At 54.2% G+C, this 23,000-nt stretch overlaps 1 protein-coding gene across 9 annotated transcripts in view; it reads left to right on the forward strand.

Annotated features, from left to right (window-relative positions):
* The window catches only part of Kcnip3 (potassium voltage-gated channel interacting protein 3), a 74,882-nt gene that overhangs the window by 36,624 nt on the left and 15,258 nt on the right, over positions 1 to 23,000 (forward strand). For 2 of the 9 annotated variants that reach the window (XM_047523472.1, XM_047523470.1), the window contains exon 1: positions 6,840 to 6,967. The exons of the other annotated variants lie outside the window; for them this stretch is intronic. In XM_047523472.1, coding sequence (XP_047379428.1) covers positions 6,865 to 6,967 — 103 coding nt within the window. In that variant the 5' untranslated portion in view covers positions 6,840 to 6,864. Of the gene's footprint in view, positions 1 to 6,839; positions 6,968 to 23,000 lie in introns of those variants that run through there. 9 annotated transcript variants of the gene reach the window in all.

Genomic DNA, 23,000 nt, shown 5'->3' on the forward strand with positions numbered 1-23,000 from the left:
CATCATGGCAGGAGCCCAAGCAAGAGGGAGAGATCACATAGAGAGTCAGGAAGCTGAAGTGGGGAGGAGCCAGTTTGCTCTTTTTATAACAAGTCTAACTCAGATCCCACAAGACCTACTTAATCCCTTCCCAGTGCCCCAGTGAACTCCCACCAGGCTCTGCCTCTAGGAGAGCCCACCTCAGCCCTGCCACACTGAAGACACGCCTCCAACACCCAAGCCGTGGGGGACAAACCACAGGCACGCCCAGCATCTTCTTCTGCGCATGTCAGGTACTTCCTCCTCCCAGGGGAGGCAGGACAAGGATGGGCAGTGTCCACAGCAAGGACCCATGTCACCGCCTATCAAACCCAGGAACTGAGGAGACTCACAGCCACCTGTCCTTCCTGAGCCCTCGCCGCTTGCCAACCCAACGCGACTCTAACAGCTGTGGATGGCACAACTCACTACTGGTGACTCAAAGTCACTGCGACAACTGCCCCTCTGGAATCAGGAGACATGCGCTGAGGCACCCAGGCTCCCTGCGGTGGGATGGGAAAGCCCCGTCCACTGTCCTGCGTGACCCCAGCCTTGCCCTCTGGAGATCCACCAGTGCAGTCGGTGTAGGAAAACGTGCCCTGGCTTTCTGCAAGTCCTGATTAGCCACAGGCTTTTTAATGCCCGGCTTCTGGTCCTGCCATGGTAACTCCCTTGAAGACGCGGTCAGTCCGGTCCATTTGTGCCCAGTTAGTTCTGCATTCTGCAATCCAGGTCCTCTCTGGGTATAAAAGTCTCGGCTTTCTCTCTCTCTCTCTCTCTCTCTCTCTCTCTCTCTCTCTCTCTCTCTCACTTGAGGCTACTTTTTTTGACAATGTTTGATTGAGAAATCTTAAAAAAAATCTTTGAAAAATGATTTTCGCTACATCTTATTTCTTCTGTTTGGTCCAAAAGCAATTTTCTTTTCTAACGCTGTGAAACAGTTTTCAAAATCCACTATCTCCACCTCTCTCCCACATCTGTTTTCAAAATCAATAGTTCCCACCTCATCTCATCTCTTTCCTTAAGGCATTAAAAGAACAAAGTTTATTTCTTTTCCTCTTAACAGCTCGAGTGACTGTCCCAGATTGGTGGGAGGTTCTGTTTCATGCAGTCATTCAGGGATCTGGCTCCCGGTGGAGGGCGACAGCGGTGGCCTTACTCCCCTTGCTGGCTACTGATTTAGTTCTAGCCAATCAAACAAGGGGGTTTTCCTGAGACACTCAAGAGGGAACATTTTCACATCAGGATGTGATGTCTGGAATTAGGCATCCATCTTGTGATAATGAGGGGAGCAAGCTGTGGACACAGTAGGTGCTCTGAGACTGGCAACGTAGGTAGATGTGAGAACTCAGGTGGTTGTATGTAAGTTGGCTGGCCCTGGAGTCACCCTCTTGCTGGGTTTTTATTGTGCCACAAGGTAGGGTTCCTGTTGGTGTAAGCCAGAGCAATGAGAGTTTCCTGTTACCTGTAGCCTGAAAGCTCTGGATTTCATCTGAAGATGGCTGGAGCAGAGACTGGGCACGGGTTCTGTGTGCCCTGTGGGTGACTGGAAGTCACAGGAGACACCATACATATAAGATAACTGGACTCTCTGGGGTCACTCCCAGGAGCTCCTGGCTCAGAGGTGCCTGTAGGAACAAGGTCCCACGTGCCTTCTTGAGAAGTCCACATCCACAGCCCACCGTGCAACAAGCAGGTGAATGTCACCAGTGCCACCATTTTGCAGGAGGGGAAGGAAAGTTCAGAGAGGCGGTGTGCTGGGGCCAGCCCACAACAGGTCAGGGATGGAGTGGGGGCTCAGCCCTGCGCTCCTGGTCCCCTGCTCTGGTGACACCAGCCCGCTTCTGCCAGACTAATAGGGAAAGGAATCCTCTGGCATCCCATTAATTAAAAGAGATATTCATCTGAGGCAGGTGACACCCGTCCCCTCGGGAAGCTCACAGCCCCGAGCAGGGACATAAATGAACGCACAAGGAGCGACCCCACGTTCACACAGGGGCGGCTGCAAAGAGGGGAAGAGGGCCCGGCGGAGACGAGTCGGGGGTGCAGCGCAGGAGGGCAGAGGTGTCATGGAAGCTGAGACCCAGATGTGGAGGGACGAGCTGGGAGCCGGGAGGAGAGGGCGGCAGGGCCCAGGGCAGACAGGGGCGAGGACCGCCCTGGAGGTGGGAGGGCGCCGGCTCGCTGCGAAGATGGTCAGGGCGCATGCGCAAGGGGGAGGCGAACTGGCCGTGACAACCGGAAACGGCAGGTCCAGGAGCTGGCCTGTGGGCCCCAAAGCCAAGTATCAGTCACTCTGTGCTTTGGTTTCTTGTTCTTCTCAAGCCCCCACCTCATCCGCAGCTGTGAGTGAGGTGAGCTTTGTTCAAACACCTGGCTCACAGTACGGGCTCAGTAGATGTCACCTACTCTCATTCGGGGCCTTTTTGTGGGATTTTGCACTAATTAAGACCCTCTTGGTTGCCAGGGACAGAGACCCAACTTACATTGGCTTAAGCCACTATAACTGAAAAGTAGAGGTTTGAACGTGTCATCAGGCATAGCTGGATCCAGGCACAAACACGGCCACCAGACCTGTTTTTATCTCTTCCCTTTTTCCTCCTGGGTGACTACATTGCCAGTCTCCCTGCTCCCACCTGGGAGCAGGTAATCACTTAGCTCCCATAGGTGTCCTGTTTGTCCCAGAGACAGTCTCACAGAGGGATCTACTTGTTCTGGCTCCTATCCATGAGCCCATCATGGTGGCAGTGGAGGGCGGCGTGCAGCAGCCTGGCAGGGGCGCTACAGGAGAAAGCAGGGTAGTTACCAAATCTGGGGTGGTCGTGGGGAAGGCAGAGCAGCCAGGGTTCAGTCGGGGGCCACTGGAGGCTACACAGGAGGGACGAGATCCGATCTGTACCTTGAGGTGATAAGGAGACAGGAGGAGAGGAGAGAGGTGGGGAGAGAGAGGCCCCAGGGATCAGCGTCGGGTCCAGGAGAGACCCTGCGGCTGGGCTGTGGGGGTGGGGTGGACAAGGGGGCACGGTGCCAGGGCTTGATGGGCAGAGGTGAGGACAGGTGGATTCCAGGGTCTGAGGCACAGAGCTGGGAGGCTGGGGGCGGCACAGGATTGGGGAAGCTGGGTCAGCTTTAGATCTGCTGAGTCTGCGGTGCCTGGGACATCGTGGGGACATCCATGGGGAGGGTCCTCGAGGCGTTCCTTGGGATGCGGCATTCTTGTCTGGTTTCTATGAAATATGAGACGGACAAATAAATTGGCTAATGTCTGCTTGGCCCAGTAGAATGCTTTGGAACTGGGGGCTGTCCCCCACCCCCAGGAGAGCTAAGACGGGACCAGCTTGCTGGGCTGCTTTCAGGGATGAGTCCAGGCTGTTCCTCAATCCCTCCCGCGAGAGTCAGAAGACCCCTTGAAGTTCTCGGGCAGCCAGGTGTTCAGGACCAAGAAGCAGCATGGAGGGACCAGTGAATGGCAGCCAGATTCAGAGGCCCCCTGACTCGGGGACAGACGCCACTGCTGTGGTGACAGAGGAGCATGGGACAACAGGGGTGGAGATGGCGCAGACGGCCACAGGGCTGGGAGGAACGGCGGCCCAGGCAGCAGAGGCAGTGGGCACTGGGCGAAGGCGCCCACTGGGCCGCTGAGCCTGGGTGGCTTCCCAGAGGCAGCACTGGCCTGGCTGCCTCCGCCTTCCGGGCAAGAAGAACAGACCTGGGCGTGGGGTGCAAGCCGGGCTCGGAGACCCCCAGCGCCTTTCCCTGACAACTTCCTGAAGGAGACCAGGATGCAGGGCGCCCCTGAGGGTCTTCAAGGGCAGTCTCACAGCCCTGGCTCCCCTGGCCACCCCCACACGGCCCTCGTCTGTCCCCACCGCCAAGGCAGCCCTTACCCCAGCTGCAGAGCCCTCCGCGCTGGGAGCCTGCTGGGAAGGGCGGATGCCTGCCAGGACAGACGTCCCCCGGGGCCAGCCAGAGGCTGCTGGGAGGGCTTGGCCGGGCACTTCATGGCGGGGGAGGACACACGGGACTTGGGACTTCTCTGGGCACCCTTGTCCAGGGCCTGGGGCAGGGGAATGTGACAGGACCTTCGGGGGCCCGGGCCAGCCCCAGAGCTGACAGGCCCAAGCTAGGAGTGAGCTGGGAGCCGGCCCATCCATTAGGCCTGCAGCCCGGCCGCGGATCTCAAGCGGACGTTCTGCTCTCAGACCTGCCAGCCACTTAGGCATCGTTAATATTTTACACCACAGAGCAGGGGATCGATGTCTCGTTTATAGCTCAGTGTTTACAGCCCGTCACTGAGCTTTTGCTGGGACTGGAAGGTGCTCAGGAGCACAGGGAAACTGAGGCACCGGAGCAGGGCTGGCTGCCAGCCTCGGGAGAAGCCCGAGTTGGTTTCCTTTGCAGGTTCAGTTCTCTGCCTTGCTGGGCACATCTGTCACCCCGCACAGCTGGGCCCTGAGGGTACACCGTGAAGGGCCATCAGAGCCCGGTCCCATGCTACTTCTCTTACATTCAATCCTAGGCAAGCCCTTGAAGAAGTGGATTATCATTCCCATTTTATGGATGAGGAAAGTGAGGCTTGGAAAGGTTAAGTACTGTTGGACTCTCAACCAGGAGGTGGACTTAGGACCTGTGGTAACTAACTGGGACATGGACTACCTTCTGCTCTGCACTCCAGTATGTAAATCAGATTGCAAGAGCCCCTTTACTCTTCCTGGACTTTTAAACATGTTAGCAAGTTGGATGCCCATGCAGCGTCCTCTTCGCTGGTGATCCTCGGCCTCTCTGCCTAGACCCCCTTGCCTTGGTGAGTGGGGATTCACTGCATCCAATTAAATAAAAGCTACGCATTAATAATTCTTTAAAAATGTCACCCAGCTCCGGGGCTGGTGTTGTGGCTCAGTGGTAGAGCACTCACCTAGCAGGGTGAGGAACTGGGTTCGATCCTCAGCACCACATAAAAACAAAATAAAGGTATTGTGTCACCTACAACTAAAAAATAATGCTTTTAAGTCACGTGAACTAGGTTGGACTGTGCAGCGCCTCTCCGCGTCAGTTTCCACCCGGAAAGCATCCGCTCCAGAATCCCCCAGGACTTGCGCGTACCCGCGCCCTGCTGGGCATTTCACGCTGTGGGTCTCAGTTTGCTTCTCTGTACAGTCCGGGGGAGAGGAACGCCCACTGGGGGAGCCTTGAAGGATCACGAGTAAACCCAAAGGCTTGGACCAGAAACACGAGTGCCAGGAGGGCCCTCAGCAGCCGCAGGAAGCAGCCTGTCACCCCTCCAGGAGCCCCCAGCTCAGCCCCTGGCACAAAGTACAGGGCGCTTGAATGAATGGCCAAATGGTAGCAAAGACTCCGAAATGCAGCTGCAATTGTTCATGCCGTAGGTCCAAATGGGGTTCACACCCCAGGCGAGGAGCGACGCTGAGATTTCTCCTGCGCTAAGACAGTAAGCAGAAGGATTTGGTGTGCCTTCATGTGCGCAGCATCTGGCGCTTCCCGCCCTCCAAATTCTTCTGCGAGGACAGCCGCGGCGCGCGGCGCCCACTCGGGGGCAGCAGAGAGTCGAGGGTCCAGCCCTCCAGCCCCGCGGCTGCCCCGCCCCGAGCATCCCGGGCTCCGCCCTGCCACGCCCCGTCCTCTCCTTGATTCTCCTTCCTTTGCGCGGCTTCGCTTCTACCAGAGCCCCCGGCAGGAAGAAAACCATCCGCAAACTCATTAGCACGCCCTCGCGCTGCCCGGCGGGACACTCTGCAGACGCTTAGCGCTTCCGCACAGCCGGAAAGGCAGATCGGTCCTTTGCGGAGGGAGCGGCTGGAGTCCCTGACTCGACCAAGGTCACATGGCAAAGTCAGGACTTGAACTTAGTTCCTTAGAATCTAGTGCCAAAGCCTGCGCTTCCTCCCCAGGCCCTGAGCGCACGCAGGTTTTCAAAACTGAAGAACTTTGGATATCAACTTCTCCGTTTTCGAAGGGTCCAGATCAGGGCCAAGTTCAGTCTCCGGCCCAGGGCTGAGGGTTGCGGGAAATAACCCCTGGAGAGAGGGCTTCCCGGATCCTCCGCAGGCCACCTGCGTGGGCCGGCACACGGGGCGGGGCGGGCCGGCGGTGGCCAGGGCCGGCACCCCTCCTGGAGGAAGCGGAGCCCCGACTCCCTGCAGAGAGCGTGGCCGCCACTCCCTTCCTCTCGGCTTCCCCAGTCCCCCGGTCACTCGGCCCCGACCCTGCGCGGGCGAGTGGGTGAAACCGCAGACCGCGTGGCCTCCCTGGGGCCGGCCGGGTAGCGGTGGCCCAGCGCCAGGCCACCGTGCAGGGCGGGGCCGCGTCCCTCCGCCCCTTCCCGGGCGGGCTCGGGGGTAGGGGCGCGGCCGGGGACGCCTCCCCCAGCGGTGGCCGCGCCTAGGCCAATGAGCGCGCGGGGAGCCGCGATGGAGGCTGGGGCGGCCGGGAGCGCCCGGGACCCCCGCTGTCGCCGCCGTGGCCCCGCGCCCTCGGGGCAGGAGAGGGGGCGACAGAGGCGCGGCGTCCGCCCCGGGTATGGAGGCGCCGCTAGCCCGCGCTGGCCCCCGGAGCTGCGCTCCGCGCCGCCGCCGCGCCTCGAAGTTTGCGGGCTGATTGGGAAAGTTGCGCTCGGGTTCGGCCGCCGCGCGGTGTCCAGCCTCCAGGCCGGTGCTGCTCGGCGCCGCCGCCACCGCCGCCCTCCGTGGGGTCCCGGCCCCGCCAGTGCCGCAGCCCCGCCTGCCGGGGGCATGTAAGCCGCCGCCACCCCGAGAGGCCGGGTGGGCTGCACCGGCCCGGGCGCGCGTGGGCGAGGGGTGCGCCCTGGCCCCAGGAAGCCCAGGCGCCATGGGCATCCAGGGCATGGAGCTGTGCGCCATGGCTGTGGTGGTGCTGCTGTTCATCGCCGTCCTCAAGCAGTTCGGCATCCTGGAGCCCATGTCCATGGAAGGTAATGCGTGGCCACCTACCCATCCGCTGCCCTTCGCCAGGGGCCAGCGGGCTGTGGGGGGGCAGCTGCACCGCTTCTTCCGCGGGTCTGGCGAGGAGCGGCCCTGGAGGTCTCGGCCGCCGCCTCCTCCCGGCTCTGGAGGGCTGGGCCTGGGAGTAAGGGAGCAGGGGAAGCTCGGGCTCTGAGGCGGCCCAGAGGGACAGGGCTGCGGCGCTTGGGTGGATTTGAGTTAAGTACCCAGCGACACCTTGACCACGCATCCGTGGCTGTTCCAGGCCTGCTGGTTCCAACCGCCCCTGGCTTGGGCCACCGGTTGGCAGGAGGTGGCACAGGGTGAATATGACCCGAAGGACCCTCATTTCCCCGCGCCTGGCAGAGGGCAAGTGACTTGAGACCCCTTGCGGCATGATGGGGCCGCCCCTTTCAGTCCCCCAGCGTATCCAGTTCCCCCTCCTCAAGCAAAGCTCGGGCCCCTGGGATCAGTAACCAAATCTGCAAGCGCCACACTTCTGTCCCAATAAAATATTAACCGAGAAGACAGAACTACTCTGAAACCAGAGGCGGTCGGCTTTCCTGGACCCCTGACAGGCGCCCTTGGAGCTGCTTCCCAAGCCCTTGGCAGGGCCCTGCCGCTTCTCTGCAGGTTAGGAGGAGGAGCCCCTCCAGGGTGCACCTGGTCAGGAAGGAGACCCTGACCCAGCATGGGAACTTACCCTCCCCCTGTTCCCAAGATACAGGTGCAACTCTGGTCAGTTGGAAAGGGGCTGGCTGTGCCGGTCCCGACTCAAGGAGGACGGCCATCTGCCTGCCTCAGCACTCCGCTGACCTTGCCAGGCCCCAGCCCTTGAGACTGGAACCCAGAGGCCTGAGGGGAGGGAGCAGGCCCTTCCCCTGATTCTGAGCTGCCCAGCAGCCTCTTGAAGAGCCCCTGCGACAAGGACACAGGCCAGGAAGAAGGCCCTACCTCCATTCTGCCTGCAGAGCTGGGGCTGGCTCTGTACCTGACCTTGGGGTCCCCGGCCCCTGAGAAGCCCTGGGGTTCCATCACACCTCTTTCCTAGGGGAGTTCTGGGGCTCTTGGAGAGGTTCAGAGAGCTGCCCCTTAGCTTAGTTTGAGCGGGGGAGGAAATTGGCCCAAGCCAAGCCTTCGCTGCTGGGGAATCTGTGACCACGGTCTTGGTGGGAAGTGCCTGGGATTGGAGCAGGGGCTGGGAGGGCCGGCATTCCCCGCTGCTGTGTCCCTGCGAGCTTATGCCCCCTGGAAGGCACCTCTGCCCTCTGCCCTCTCCTAGCCATCCCCCATCGGAACCAGCTAACCTGGCTTTACTTAGGGCTGCAGAACCTTCGTTCTGAGCCGACTCACTCGCAGTCTGGGAAGGGTTGAAGTTTGCCTTCGTGATTTCTGAGGAGTGGGTTGCTCTACAAGGTGGATGGTCTGCACAGGACAACACAGGGTATCTCAGCCTGCTTCAGGCTCTGACACATCTCTCTCCTGTGGCATAACTGCTCACAGGTGCTCCCCGGAGTTCTGGGGCTTTGATGCCATTGGGCGAGTTCAGAGCCTAAGACAGCCAGGCCTGAGCCGGGATCCTCTCATCCTCAAAGACTGGGTGCGAAGTCCCCTTTACCATGCTGAGCGTCCGTTGCGCCATCTGTAAAATGGGCCAGTAATGTTTCCTGTCTCCTGGGACTGCAGCCAGTGTGAGTTGGGGTGCAGACTTTGTGAACCATTGCTCTCAGCAGGAACTAGCAAGGAGTGATTGATTGCTCGTAATATCAGAACCGATTCGGGGTTGGAAACGGCTCTCGCTCCGCCAGTCGCCCCCCTGCTTGGGTCAGAAAGGGAGAGTGGTGAGTTCTGGATGTTCCCTGTTGTTGGGAAGCGGTGCCAGCGGGGGCCTGGAAGCACCCCATGGCTGGAGAGTGTCTAAGAGACTGTCAGTTGAGCTGCCAGGAGCCTGGGCTGTCCCATCCAGCTGGATGTGAACTGCTCTCTGCCACTGGGGGCAGGAAGCGGGCTGTGCCCCAGGGCCACTGCGAGCACGCGCATGTGGGGTTCATGTGGGGTTCGCTGTGCCTCTTGTCCTCTCCCAGCCTGGCGGTCCTCATCTGCAAGGGAACAGAGCTGCGAGGCTCTGGGGACTGTTCGGCACCGAGGAGCCTGGAGCTAGAGGGACAGCCTAGAGGGCCATCAAGGGGTTCCCTTCCAAGCTTTGGGACCCGGAGGCTGCTGGGGCAGGGCTGAAGGGCTCAGGCTTCTCTGGGGTGCCTAACGGTGGAACCCACAAAGCTCCTGAGGTTAGGGAACATTGCAGAGGGGGTGTGGCATTTGTTTGTTTGTTTGTCTTCCCCTGAAGTGTTGAAATGGAGTTCTCGGAGGGTTCATGTTCCCACAAGGCGGGAAGACTGGCCCCTGAGCCAGGGAATCGTGCCTGGGACCATGGCGGAGGGGGCGGGGCCCCAGCCACCCTGACACGCTGGTGACACAGGTCTCTCTCCACTTTCCTGCAGGAACCTAGACTCCCTGATAGTTTTCTCCATAGCCCCATCCCCACCTTAAGGCGCTGGGTGTCCCACTTTTTTCTTTTGTCACTTTGTGGTCTGTGTCTGCCTGATGCCAGCCACGTGGGGACAGGGACTCTGTCCTGCTCACTGTACTTCCCCGGCCTGCCACAGAGCCTGGTACCAGGCAGAGCTCGATGCAGCCTGGTGAGTTCAGGAGGGACTCCTGCCAACAAGGAAAGAGGACTGGAACTTTCTCCGTCCCACGCTCCGGCCCCTGCCCTTGAACCCGGGGTGGGGTGGGGAGAGCGGCAGGCCAGTTGGCAGGCGGGCCTCTGAGTGGCAGGAGAGGATCTGCTGCAGAGAACACAGGCTGGTGAGGGGGGGCGCTGGGTGTCCACGGGGTCCGTGTGGCCGGAGCAGGGAGTGGGGAGCCGTGGCCAGGGAGCAGGTGGGGGCTGGCCAGGACCTGGGCCTCGCCTCCCAAGGGGCCACTCACTGATCACCAGGGGAGCCTCAAAAAATGCCATGGGGCATGGAGCCCAGACACTAGGACAGGTAGAAGCTTCTCGGGAGGCTGTGCAGCCACAGTGCCTTCCGCAGCAGTGGGTCGCAAAGTGTGTTCCCCAGTCCAACGGCAGCGGCACCCAGGGGCTTGTTGGAGAGTCGCCCCTCCAGGCTTCCACCCGAAACCTGTGGGGTCTAGTGTGGGACCAGCGGCTTGTCTCTTGTCCAGAGTCACCGGGATACACCCAAGCTTGACGGCCCCTGCTGTCTAGACACAGGCCTCCTAAAGGACACTGGTTTTTATTCCAAGCACAGGAGTGAGGCAGCCTTGAATTTTAATGGGGTTCCTTGGCTGCCCCGTTGCAAGGTAGCAGAGGCCGGGTTGGAGGCCCAGTGGAAGCCATGTGTTAGCCGGCCGTCCAGGAGGGGCCTGTGCTGGGGTGGGGAGTGCAGGTGGCTTTTGGATATATTGCTGAGGCAGAGTTGGTAGGGTTTATCTTGGGGTTTGAGTGGAAGAGGGGGTCAAGGGAGACAGGTCTGAGCACCTGGAGTTGGAGCTGCCATTTGCCAACATGGCGGAGACTTAGGTGGAGCACAGGTTTATGGGGTGATCAGCAGTTCCAACTGGACCCAGTGAGTCGGGGTGTATGATTTTCTACTTCACGGTAGCCCCACAGCCATGGCATGTGTGTGACTCTAGAGTCTGCAGATCAGGCACAGGCAGGGGTGGCAGAGCAGCCTCTTGGAGGCTCTTGGGAGGACCCTGCTGGGTGCCTTTTCCCCTCTGGGACTGTCCTCTCCTCCTCGGGGCCCACAGTCAGCAGCATCCTGCTGCTACCTCTCTGGTTTTCTGTTCTGTTTCTGCCTTCAGTGGTTTTTGTGGTGGGGAGTACTAGAGATTGAGCCCAGGGGCACTTTCCCATTGAACCCCATCCCCAGCCTTTTAAATTTTTTTATTTTGGTACAGGATCTCACTGAGTTGCTTAGGACCTTGCTAAATTGTTGAGACTGGCCTCAAACTCGAGATCCTCATGCCTCAGACTTCTGAGTCGCTGGGATTCCAGGTGTGCACCACACCTGGCTCCTCCCTGACTTTTAAGGGCCCGTGTGATGGTGCTGGGCCCACCTGGACAATCCAGGCTCCTTCCTCTATTTTAAGGCCAGTCAGTTTGCAGCTTTAATCCATTTGCAAGCTTAACAGCCCTTCACCATGTGACCAGGCGCATCCACAGTCCCAGGCTCGGCAGCACACAGGAGGGATCTGGAGCTGCTTCTCTGCCGAGGACAGTGTTTTTAAAAAACCAGACTCCACGTGGGCATCAGAGAGGTGGGGGAGCAGGATGGACTGGAGAGAGAAGTTCACAAGCCCTCAGCCTGTGGTGGGGACGTGGCACCAGGAGACTAGGGAGGTCACCATGGGAGTGAGATGGAAAAGCGACCAGGTTCAGAGGCTGAAGCCCTCCAGGGCTTACAGAGAAAGAGGAGAGGCCCAGAGGTCACAGGAAGGCTATGGAGCGCCATGTCCTGGAAGCCAAGAGGAGGAAGGGAGGCCAGAGGAGGAGGGGGCGTCCCCCGACCCCGGGTCAGATGCTGCTGATGGGTGGTTGTTGGCCCCAGAGCCAACGTCTGACACCTCAAGTCAGACCCCCCTGCCGCCAGGAATCCCTGCAGCCCACCAGCCTGCCATCCCCTGCCCCCCAGGTCAGGCCATTGGCTGGACCCAACCCTCCAGCAGGGTCAAGACCACAGGGAGAGGGAGAGACCCACCTGGGGGTGGGGGGTCGGAAGTGGGGCCCGAGGCTGGGGCTGGGGCTTGGTGGTGGAGCGCTTGCCTGGCCTGTGTGAGGCACTGGGTTCGATTCTCAATGCTGCATATAAATAAATGAATACAATAAAGGTCCATTGACATCTCAAAAAACTTAAAAAAGATAAAAGAAGTGGGACCAGGGACACAGCAGGGCCCTCAGTGGGCAGAGCCATGAGGCCCAGCTGAGAGAGCCTTGGGGACCACAGGAGACTCAGAGGCCCAGAGTGGGAGCTGCTTGTGCCGACAGGAACTGAGTCCCCACAGTTCGGCAGGCTCACCCGCTAGGTGCCCCCGCCACGGGGAAGCAGCTGACCCAAAGGACAGTAGTGTCCAGGTTGAGAAACAGACTCCAGAAGGGCTGCCACTGAGCTTCCCCAGGCCAGTGCTGCCCCCTCTGAGCTCTGCTTCCTCCTCTGCACGTGAGGCCCGGTCACTCAGGGACATTCCCCGGTCCTTCCCCTGCCTGCCCCTTAGATGACACCGCACTCAAATTTTCCACATTCCTGTCCCCACCGCCTGTGGCCTCCTAGAGCAGATATCCCAGGCACCCACTGTGGGCCCAGCAGGGTGAGGACACCAGGACACCAGTGACTGCTGGCTTTGACCACTGGGAAGAAGGCCTCTGGGGGGAGGGTCCCTCTAGCGGACGCGGAGGCAGGGAGGGCGGCTTCTCAAAAGTTCACATGCTTGGAGCTTGGTCCTGTGTGTGGCATTGAGGTGGCCTGCCACCTCACCTGTAGAGGCGGGGCTAATGGAAGGTGGTGGGGTCCCTGGGGCGCTGTCCTCAGAAGGGTTTAGTGAATTCTCCCAGGACCTGGCTCGTTCCCACAGAGTGTGTTGCGCTAAGAGCAAGCCTGGTCCTGAGACCCTCTAGCTTCCTGTCGGACCATGTAATCTCTTCCCTTCCTGGCCAGTCTCCTTTCTGCTTCTCTGCCATGTTGTGACGCAGCTAGGGTACCCTCACCAGGACCCTGGCACCATGCCGTTTGGATCCTCCAGAATCATGGACCAGATAAACCTCTTTATAAATTACCCAGCCTCAAGTATTTTGTTACAGCCACAGAAAATGGCCTGTCACCCGTGGTGGTGCTCTGAGCATCCTGGATGCCCTCTCCTTGCAGGATCCACCACCATTTTTAAACTGCAAGGACTCCTGGACTCCTGCAGCTCCTGATGTCAATGACGGGAGTGTCTGGCACCTTGGGCATGTCCTAATTTTGTGCTCATCAGCAGGCCCATTTTATAGATGAGACAACCAAGGCTCCATGATAGCCAGCAACTCTCCTGAGGTTGCCCAGCCAGACAGTGGCAGAGCCAGGACTTTCAGAGCGCTGGGACACCTGCCCTGGATGCTGCCCTAACTCAGGCCAGGGGGCTACTGGACACATGTCCCAGTCCTTCTGGAATAGCTGCCTGGGTTCACAGCCAGAGTGGGAAAAGTCTCCCACTGGAGCCACCGTGAAGACTCAGCGGCCGTCGTGTGCTGAGCTTGCAGAATGGCTCGCATGGGAGTGGATCTTCTCCTTTCTTGTCCAGGCTGTCCCAGCCCAAGGCCACCAAAGCCCCATGCTACAGTGGAAGTGGCCTGTCCTCAGGTCGGGGGTTCTGTGGGGTCAGGTACCTGGAGGCTGCTGTCCAGTGGGGGCTCCGTCTTGAGGCGACATCTCAGGAGATGGTGGGCCTCATGCTGCTGGAGGCTGGGGGACAAGGCAAGGCCCCCCGCTTCCCCCCATCGGGCTCTGCGTCTGTACCTTGACCCTGGCCATGGATTCAAGGTGTTTAGCCACAGATTCTCAAAGGGGATTGCTACAGTTTGGGTCTGGACTGTCCCCTGAAGACCCTGTTACAGGCACAGTCTGTAGCCTGTGGCGCTATTGAGAGGTGGCAGAACCTTTAGGAGGTGGGGCCTAGTGAGGAAAAGTTAGGGGGCGTGTCTTTGAAGGGGAGATTGGGACCCTGCCCTTCCTCTTCCTCTCTCTTCTCTTCCTGACCTCATGAGGTGAGCAGCCTCCCCTGCCCTATGCTCCCACCACGATGTACTGTGCTGCCACAGGCCCAGAGTGACAAGGACCAAGTATCCATGGACTGAAACCTCTGAAACTGTGAAGCAGGATAAACCTTTCCTGCTCATATGTTGTTTGTCTGGGTTTTTTGTCACAGTAGCAGAAAGCTGACTAACACACAATTCTTACTTAGAAGTCCAGGGCTTCTGGACAGGTAAAAGGGGCAGCTTGGTCTGAAAAGGGGGTTTTGTCCCACAGTCTCCCCTCATCCCACAGCAGTTCTGAGACTTCTCTGTGGGACCAAAGGGTTCAGGAGTCACCTGACAAGCAAAGTCTAAGTGAGGGCTGAGACCCACCGGCCCAGGCAGGAGTGGGGAGCCCCCTTCAGTGCCTACTCCTTCTCTTCCCTAAGCCCTTGTGATTGCTGTCACCCAGAGGCCCCAGTGAGGTAGGCCCAGGCCCACTTATGCCTCCCAGCCCTAAGAGACTGGGCCACTTTCTCCCCCAGTCCCCAGAGGACCTTCCAGGTCATCCAGCCGTCCTCCTCAATACACAGTCACTCAGGTGAGGTATGGTGTTAAGTCACCACCGTAGGACCCACATTGAGACCCTCAGAGGCCCCAAGATTACAAGAATTCTGGGGCCTCCCGTCAGTAAATCAGATTAAACTTTGCATTGGAAGGTGGCATGGGTGTAAGGAGGTCCGTGAACCTTCCCTTGGGGGTCGCATGGATGCTTTCTGAAATAGCAGCCATGCCTGGTGCCCTGCCTTGCTGGCCCCTGCCTCACTGGAGACCCGAGAGAGATGGTCTCTGTTGGTTCTGCCAGCTCCCCTACCCCTGGCTCCTACGTGTGCCAGGTACCTGGCTGGGTACAGCTGCACACAGGTGACTGCGAATGGGACCCTGCCCAGCAGCCCTCGGGAGTGTTGGGGAGGGGGCCGCGTGGATGGCTGCCCCCAGGAGGCAGGGGCCAGTGAGTGCAGAGGGTGCTTTGGACCTGGCCGCAAAGGGGCAAGGACAGGCAATGGCTGGCAGGGACCGCGGGCTCCCGAGGCGGTTCTGAGGGAGTCTGCTGTTCGTTCTTTCTGCCTCGCTGGTGACAAGCTGTGGAGGCCCACAGAGCAACTGCTCAGAGGTGTCGGGGGCAGCTCAGAGAAGCTTCGCTGGCCCCAGAGGACCCGGGTCCAGCACCTGGTGCCTCTCCACTCACTGAACTAAAGATGGGGAGCTCCCTTTGCCCAGCCCCTGGTGGTGGGTCAGGCACAAAGGGGCAACAGGGGTACAGGACAGGAATCAGGACTGGGGCTTTTACATGTTGGAAGAAAGCCCAGCTTGTACTCTGTCAGGTTATTATGTGACTTTGGGACATTGAACTTTAAAATATCAAGAAAAGGCCAGGCACAGCTGGGCACACCTGCCATCCCAGAGACTCAGGAGGCCAATGCAGGAGGATCACAGTTGAAGGCCAGCTTCAGAAACTGAGTAAGACCCCTGCCTCAAAATAAAAAACTGAAAAGGCCTGGGAATGTAGCTCAGTGGAAAGGACCTCTGGGTTCGCTCCCCAGTACCAAATTTTTTCAAAAAATCAAGAAGAGCCTCATGCTGTCACCCCTTGGCAAGGCGCTTGCTGGCGAGAGGGATGAACACTCGCTGACCCTCCATTGCCAATGGGTGCTTCAATGGGAGAGGTGGCCCAGGACTAGCTCCTGGGAGGGACAGGAGGACCGAGCCCAGGGAGAGGTCAGTGGGAGACTGGGCACATGTGGATGTCACAGTTGTGCCCCTGCAGCCTCGACAGGTTGCATGTACAGAGCCTGAGTCCCGATTGACAGGAGACAGGAAGTCCAAGTTCCGGAGACCACACTGGGGCTCTTCCCGCCTCCTCCTCTGCTGCCGGGTGCTTCCGACCCCAGCCTTGGTGAAGGGCACCAGGTCTCAGCCGCTGTGCCCTGGTCCAGCGGCATTCTCTGCATCTCCCGCAGGTCCCCTCCACTCCCTTCTCTTCATCGCTTCCTCATGACACCGTGGCCAAGGAGGCCATTCTGGAAAGGTCAGATGAACCTTCCCAGCTTTGGGGACTTGGGTGGCTCACCTGAGACCCTCTCCCAGGCTGCCCCATGACCCTTCTGCCCGCTGTCACTGGCCTGGAGTCTTACAGTGTCACCTCTCTCTGATCCCCACCATGCCCAACAGGTGCAAGCCACAGGGCGGGCTCTGCCTGGAGCCCTTTAGTGAAGCCCAAGGCAGCGGTCCATGCACCCCCGGAGCCCCGCCCCACCCACCGCCAGCTCTGAAGTGCTCCCTGCGCAGTCTCTGTTCTGGGGAGGACGCAGCAGCGGGAGCCTGGAGTCCCAGCTGAGGCCCATAGACAAGGGGAGACCACCTGTCTCACCTGCTCAGGAGGCCACCACAAAATCCCACAGGCTGGGGCTTCAACGTCACAGTTCTGCAGCCGGAGGTCTGGGATTTGGGTGCCAACAGGGTTGTTCTGGCTGCCTTCTTGCTCCTTGGGGCACGCGTGGGGGTGACTTATGAAGTTCAGAGAGGTTTAGTTTGACTCCGTTTCTGGAAGTTCAAGTCCAGGATCAGGCAGGCCACTGGTTTGGGCCTCTGGTGAGGCTGGCCCATCATGGCCAGAGCTGCACTGAGCTCCAGCCAAGGAGCAGGGAGCAAGAGGACGGGCGGCCCCCACAGTCCCCGTGGAAGATGCACCACCCTGACTAAGGACCTTCCGCGGGCCCCACCTCTTAAGGAAAAGTGCGCAGCACCTCCCAGTACCACCCCCTGGGGACCAAGCCTTTATATGGGGACCTTTGGGAGACACTCATCCAAACCTTACCAAGGACCTCCTAGAGACCGTCTGGACACAGTCACACCGAGCGTGCGGGTTTTAACTGTGCCTTGGGGGGCAGGGGGACAGGACTCAGAATTCGGTGCACAGCACCAGTAAACAGAGACCGAGGGGTTGACAGAGCGAAGGGAGTGGAGAGACGTGGCAGATGAGGTCAGAGCAGCGGGACACTAAGTGGCTACTTAGGGGTTGTGGAGGCGCAGGGCGGTGCCTGGAGTGTCTTCAACGGCTTCCGCCAGCTTCCGCCAAGAACAGGCTGGAGTCCAGGCAGAAGGGGCCGCGATGGGCCCAGGGGCCTGGGCGGGCTGTGGACCAGGGAGAGGCGTGGCAGGGGAAGCGGGAAGGCCCGGGGAGCTGGCTGGGCGAGGACCCCATGTGGCCGCGTTCCCCAGGTCGACCCCCCAACGTCCAGGTGCAGATGACACCCACACCGCCGAGGGATCCCCGGCATCACCGCGCACCTAGGGGGTGTGGCCTTCTGGTCATTTGCATTGTCCTGCTTTTGACTGACGTGGGGCATCTTCCAGGCCCCTGTCGTCTTCCGGGTCTCCTCAGTAGGTCGTCTGTTCTAGGCCGCGGTAAACCCTATGCGTTTCAAACTCTGCACCTTGTCCAGCAAAAAACTCTCATTTTCACGTAATTGGGTCCATAGATTATTTTTTTCCCCATTATGGCTTGAGCTTTTGAAGATTTAAGAAAATTTTCTACACCTGTAGGTGACAAGAGGCCCTTCGATTTTATTTTAACTCTATAGCTTACCTTTCACATAGGGATCTTTAATTCTTTTCTTTTTTTTTTTTTTTTTTTTTTGCATGCGTTATAAGGGAGAAATCTAGATTTATTTTCTTTATACAGTGATCTAGTTTTCCCTAACACCATCTACTAAACAATCCGAACTTTTGTAAAGTTCCCCTCACGGACATCACTTTCCTACATTCACATGAGAACACAATACTAGTGAAACTCCTCATCATGTGCAACCACAAGAATGGGAAGTGGTACTCCATGCATGTATAGTATGTCAAAACACATGCCACTGTCATGTGTACCTAAAAAGAACACATAATTTTTTTTTTTTTTTAAAAACCCAAGTCCCTGAGCTCCCTGGTCTTTTAGTGTGTTCATATTTATATCAACCACACAATTTTTATTATAGTGAGTGTGCAATATATATTATTATCAGATAGGGAAAACTTCTTTATTCTTACTTTTTAGTTTTTTGTGGATTTTTTTACTTTAAATTTTCACTTGATTTTTTTAATTTTTAAAAATTCTTCTACATACATTTCAGAGTTTGTTTACCAAGGTTCTCAAAAAATCCAACTGGACTTTTTCTTTTAAAAGCAGAGCGAGGGATCACACCCAGGGCCTCGCACACACAGGGGACACCAGCTAGGGGCGATGGAGCCTTGGGCCTGGGTGGGGATCTGGAGGTGGGAGAACGGTCAGAGGTGAGCCCTTCACCACTGAGCGATAGCCCTGCCCTGGATTTGAACTGAATTTGCTTACAGATTACTTTAGGGAGAAATGCCATCTTTATAAAATGATATGGCCCTATGTAAGGTGCAATGTCTAATTTATTCAGATTATCTTTCGATATAGAGGTCCTTGGAGTTTTGGTTAACACTTAGATCCTTTTTAGTTTTGTTGCTAGTATGAGTTTTAACTTTTTAAGTTATATTTTCCAGGTGGTTATTACTTATGTAGAGAACTATTGATTTTAGTAACTTTCTTTTGCATCTGACAACTTTACTGAACTCTCATGCCTGTTGATTCTTTTGATCACCATCAGGACCATACCGCTGAAAATCATGTAAGCGTTATCCATTCCTTCCAGTTCTTACACCACACATTCCTTTCTCTAAGTTTCCTCATAGCATCAGCAGGACATTGATTACTAATGATCACAGCCAATTTGTCTTATCCTAGATCTTAAAGAGAATGATCTGAGTTTTTGCCATTAAATCTTATATTTTCTGTACTTTTTTTGATAAATATGTGATTTTTAATTATAAGCACAAGTTAAGGGAGTTCCTTTGGACCTCTAGATTGCTACAAGTTCTGCTTGTTTTAATTATAAACAGGTGTGGTGTTTACCCAATGCCTTTCCTGCATTAAGATTTTCACATGATTTCCCCTTCTTACCGTCTTCCGGGGGAAACCTTCCTGATCGTTGTGTACTTGTGCAGTGGGACTCAGTGAGCCAGCATTGGGGTTAGGGTTTGCATCTATCTTTCAGAGTATGCCGGGCATGTGGGTTTTAATTCTTATATCACCCTCAAATGATTTTGAAATCAAAATTACTGTACTGATCAGCGGATTCACAGTTGGAGATTACCTGATCATCTGTTTAAGAGCCATTTGCTTGGAGTGGAGTTAGTTCAAGGGAGAATAGGAACAGAGGAAGTGAAGTCGGAGAGAAAAAGATCAGGAAAAGACTTGGGGAAAGTGAGGTCAAGGTAGACTTCTTGTTCTTATTTTTTAATGGAGAAAAGAGCAGGTTTTGGATTTTTGTCTCGTGACTTTCAGGAGAGATAGTAAGTAATTCTCTTCTTTTGCTCATGGGCATCGCCAGCTTTGAACCATTTAAAACATCTCTCGGGTTTTTTTTTTTACCCTTTATCCTCTATTTTCTCCTCCTCTATAGGCAATTATTCTAATTTTTATTTCATTTTAATTTTTTCCAATGTAAACTTCATCTTTTCTGGTGTTCGGTTCCATGAATTTTGACAAATGCATAGTCATGTCGCCAGGTCTACAATCAAGACTAAGACTGTCCCCCACACCCCCACTGATTGTTGGCCCCTTTCTTGCCCCGGACCCAGGTGCCAGCAGTCACTGGTCTCTGCTATAATTTTCTATGATTCCATTTTTTTCCAGAATATCGTATAAATGGAGCCCTGTGTTACTTTCCTCTTGTGTCTGGAATCTTTCTCTCGGATTCTGCATTTGAAATTCATTCTTGTTCTTGGGCGTCACGGTGCACCACACTTTATCCGCGCTACTTCCAGTTTGGGGCAACTATGAATCAAGTAACTGTGGACGTTGGCCTAAACGAGATGGTAGGAATGTCATGGGTTTTATTTCATTTGGATAAGCAGCAGGGAGTGGGATGACTGGGTCTTATGGCCCGTGTGTGTTCATAAGAAATCACCACACTGTTTTCCAGAGTGACAGTGCCATTTCTCACCCCTGTCAGCAGAATGCAATGCAATTGTTCTGCATCTGTGCCACCCGACACTATAAGAGTTTGTTATTTAAGCAGTTCTAATAGGTGCACAGTAGTGATGCACTGTGGTCTTAACTTGTATTTCTCTACCAGAAAAGGGTGCTAAGCATCTCCATGTACCATGCATATATCCTTAAGAGCAAAGCATTTAATCAAATCTTTTGCCCATTTATTAATTTGGGCTCTTTGTTCTCTGACTGCTGAGTTTTGAGGGTTCTTTATATGATCTGGATATCCTTTGTCATATATGTATGTGATTTGCAAATGTTTGTCTCAGTCTGTGTTTCTTCTCTTGCAAAATTGTTTTAGCTATTCTAGTCCCTCTGTCTATGTAAATTTTAGAATACTCTGTCTATATGTACCAAAAAACTTGCTGGGGGTTTAATAGGAATTGTGCTAAATCTATAGGTCATTTTGGAGATAATTTACATTTTTATGATAGTGGATCTTCCAATCCATGAACATGGTATATCTCTTCATTTATTTACATCATCTGTGATTTCTTTCATTGGCACTTCAGTTTTGCACACGTGCACATATTTCATTTGTGGGGACAGTGATTATACATAGTGTTGTTTTTTTAAAAGTGGTTACTTATTTTTTACATCAGTAGAAGATTTTTATTCCAATTTGCTTTGCATTCAAAGGGAATTATAAACTATTTAGTTTCTTATTTTTTTAAAGTGACTTAAAATATTAATGGAAATTATAAAACATAATGAATTTGCAGATCAAAATTAGGCTAGTTGCCTGGAGAAACAAATTTTTAAATCACAACTTTTCACCTCCACACCAAGGATAACCTTGTAATTAGCGATCGACTGTGCAGTTGTGCAAGATCCCACTGAGACTTGACTAAACAGGAAAACCGAAGAATTCTCCAGTCACAGACCAGGGACTTTCCTATGCCTTCTCATAGTGGTGAGCAGCAACATTATGGAAGAGTCATGATCATTTTCCATCCTTAATTTCTCTTACAAAACTCGCTTCTTTGCCATCCCATTTCTGCACATGAACAGGTCTGTCTCCATCCTGGCTAACAATAGAGTCAGTTTCTGTCACCCGCTGCGCTCTCCTCCAGCTCCCCTCCCAGCTGGAAACTAATCTTGGTGTTCTTAAACATGCTTCATCGCCTGCCCGACTGATCGTCACTGTTGGTTTGGACACAGTCTCCTTTGCCTAGTGGCAAAGCCATGCCTAGAGCCTTCCTGCACCCATCAGAATCCAACTGTCCAGAAGCTTCCAGACAGCACAGAAAGTCACCGCCCTCGCCCTTCCCCGCATTAGCTTCAAAAACAGATAAAAGTCAATAGGGGGACCTTCAGTTTTGTCAGAAGACCCCTGGTATGGTTTGGATCTCACCACCAAATCTCATGTTGGAATTTAACGCACATTGTGAAGTGTCAGGAGGCACCAAGTGATAACGGGAAGAGGCGATCCAGTCATCAGGGCTCTGCCCTCATCAGTGGGTTCATCTATTCACAGATCATTGCATTAGTAGGTTAGCGGGTTATCATGGGGATGGCTTTGTTATAAAAGCAGCTCTCTCTAGCTTGCTGGCTCTGTCTCATCTATGCCACCTTGGGACTCTGCAGAGTCCCCACCAAAAAGGCTCTTACCTGATATGTCCCTTGACCTTGGACTTCCCAGCCTCCAGAACCATGAGCTGAATAAACCTTTATTCTTTATAAATTACCTAGTCTGGGATACTCAGCTACAGCAACAGAAAATGGACCAAGACAACCCCTTTGCCTAAATTTTGTTTTCTGATTGTGCATTGCTCATGTGATTGATTTTTGTATGTTGATTTTGTTTATTGTGATCTTGTTACACTCACTTGCTAGGGTCTTTTTTTTTTTTTTTTTTTTGTAGATTTCTTGGGATTATCTATATCTGACAATGATGTCCATGTAGACGTCATCTGCAAGTGGGAATGGTTTGGCTTTTTCTTTCTCTTTAGCTTCAAAAACAAATAAAAGAGACAAGAATGGGGGCCTTCAGTTTTATCACCACTGCAATTCATTATATTTCCTTCCTTCCTTCCTCCCTTCATTTGCTCTTTTTCCTTGTTGCACTGGCTAGGACTTTCAGTCTGTTAAACAAGGGTGGGAGGGACAGATATTCTTGCCTTTCATCTAATCTTAGGGGACAGACAGTCAGTGTTTCACTATTAAGTTTGATGTTAAATATAGTGAAATATAGATTCTTTTTTTTTTTTTTTTTTTGTAGATGCCCTTTATTGAGTTGAGAAATTCCCTTTCAGGTCTAGTTCACTGAAGTTTCCCCCCGATTATGGATGATCATGTCACATCAATTGATGTCTCCTTTAGACTATTAATATGGTGAATCATATTGGCTTGTTTTCAAATACTGAATCAGCCTCACATCCCTGGAAAACACTACTTGGTATGATGTATTGTTCTCTTTATGCATCCAAGAATTCAGGTTTCTGATATTTTGTCCAAACCTTTTGCACCTGTGTTCATAAGGAGTATCAACTGGGACAGTTGACGTTATCTTTTCCATCTTGGGTGAATGTGGGTAGTTTGTACTTTTTGAGGAATTAGGTTCATTTTATGAAAGTTGTTGAATTTGTGTGCAAACACTTGTTCATAATATTTTATTTTTATCCTTTAGCTATCTTGAAGATCTGTATTTTCCCTGTTTTATTCCCTGTTTTATGGAATTTTGTGTCTTTTGCCTCTCTTTTTTATTCTTCCTAGAGTTGCATCAATTTTGTTAATGTTTTCACCTTTGGTTTCCTTGGTAGTCTCTATTTTTTTTTTTATTTTTCATTTAGTTGATTTCTCTCTTCTCTTTTCCTGTTACCATCTTTTTGTTTATCTGGTGTTTATTTTCCTCTTCTATTTCTAGTTTCTTAAAGTGGAAGCTTATATTATTTATTTGAAAAATTTCTCCATTTCTAAAATAGGCATGTAATGTTTTACATTTCCCTCAAAGTGCTGAGTTAGCTGCACTCACCAAATCCTGATGTTATCTTTCCATATATATTCAGTTCAAAATATTCCTGTTAGTTTCCTGCAGATGTAGATTTTCATATCATATCATTTTCCTCTATCTCAAAGTGCTTCGTTTAGCATTTCAATGACAACAAATTCTCTATCATTCATT

The sequence above is a fragment of the Sciurus carolinensis genome, chromosome 13, assembly GCF_902686445.1.
Source record: "Sciurus carolinensis chromosome 13, mSciCar1.2, whole genome shotgun sequence".
In the NCBI taxonomy this organism is placed as follows: Eukaryota; Metazoa; Chordata; class Mammalia; order Rodentia; family Sciuridae; genus Sciurus; species Sciurus carolinensis.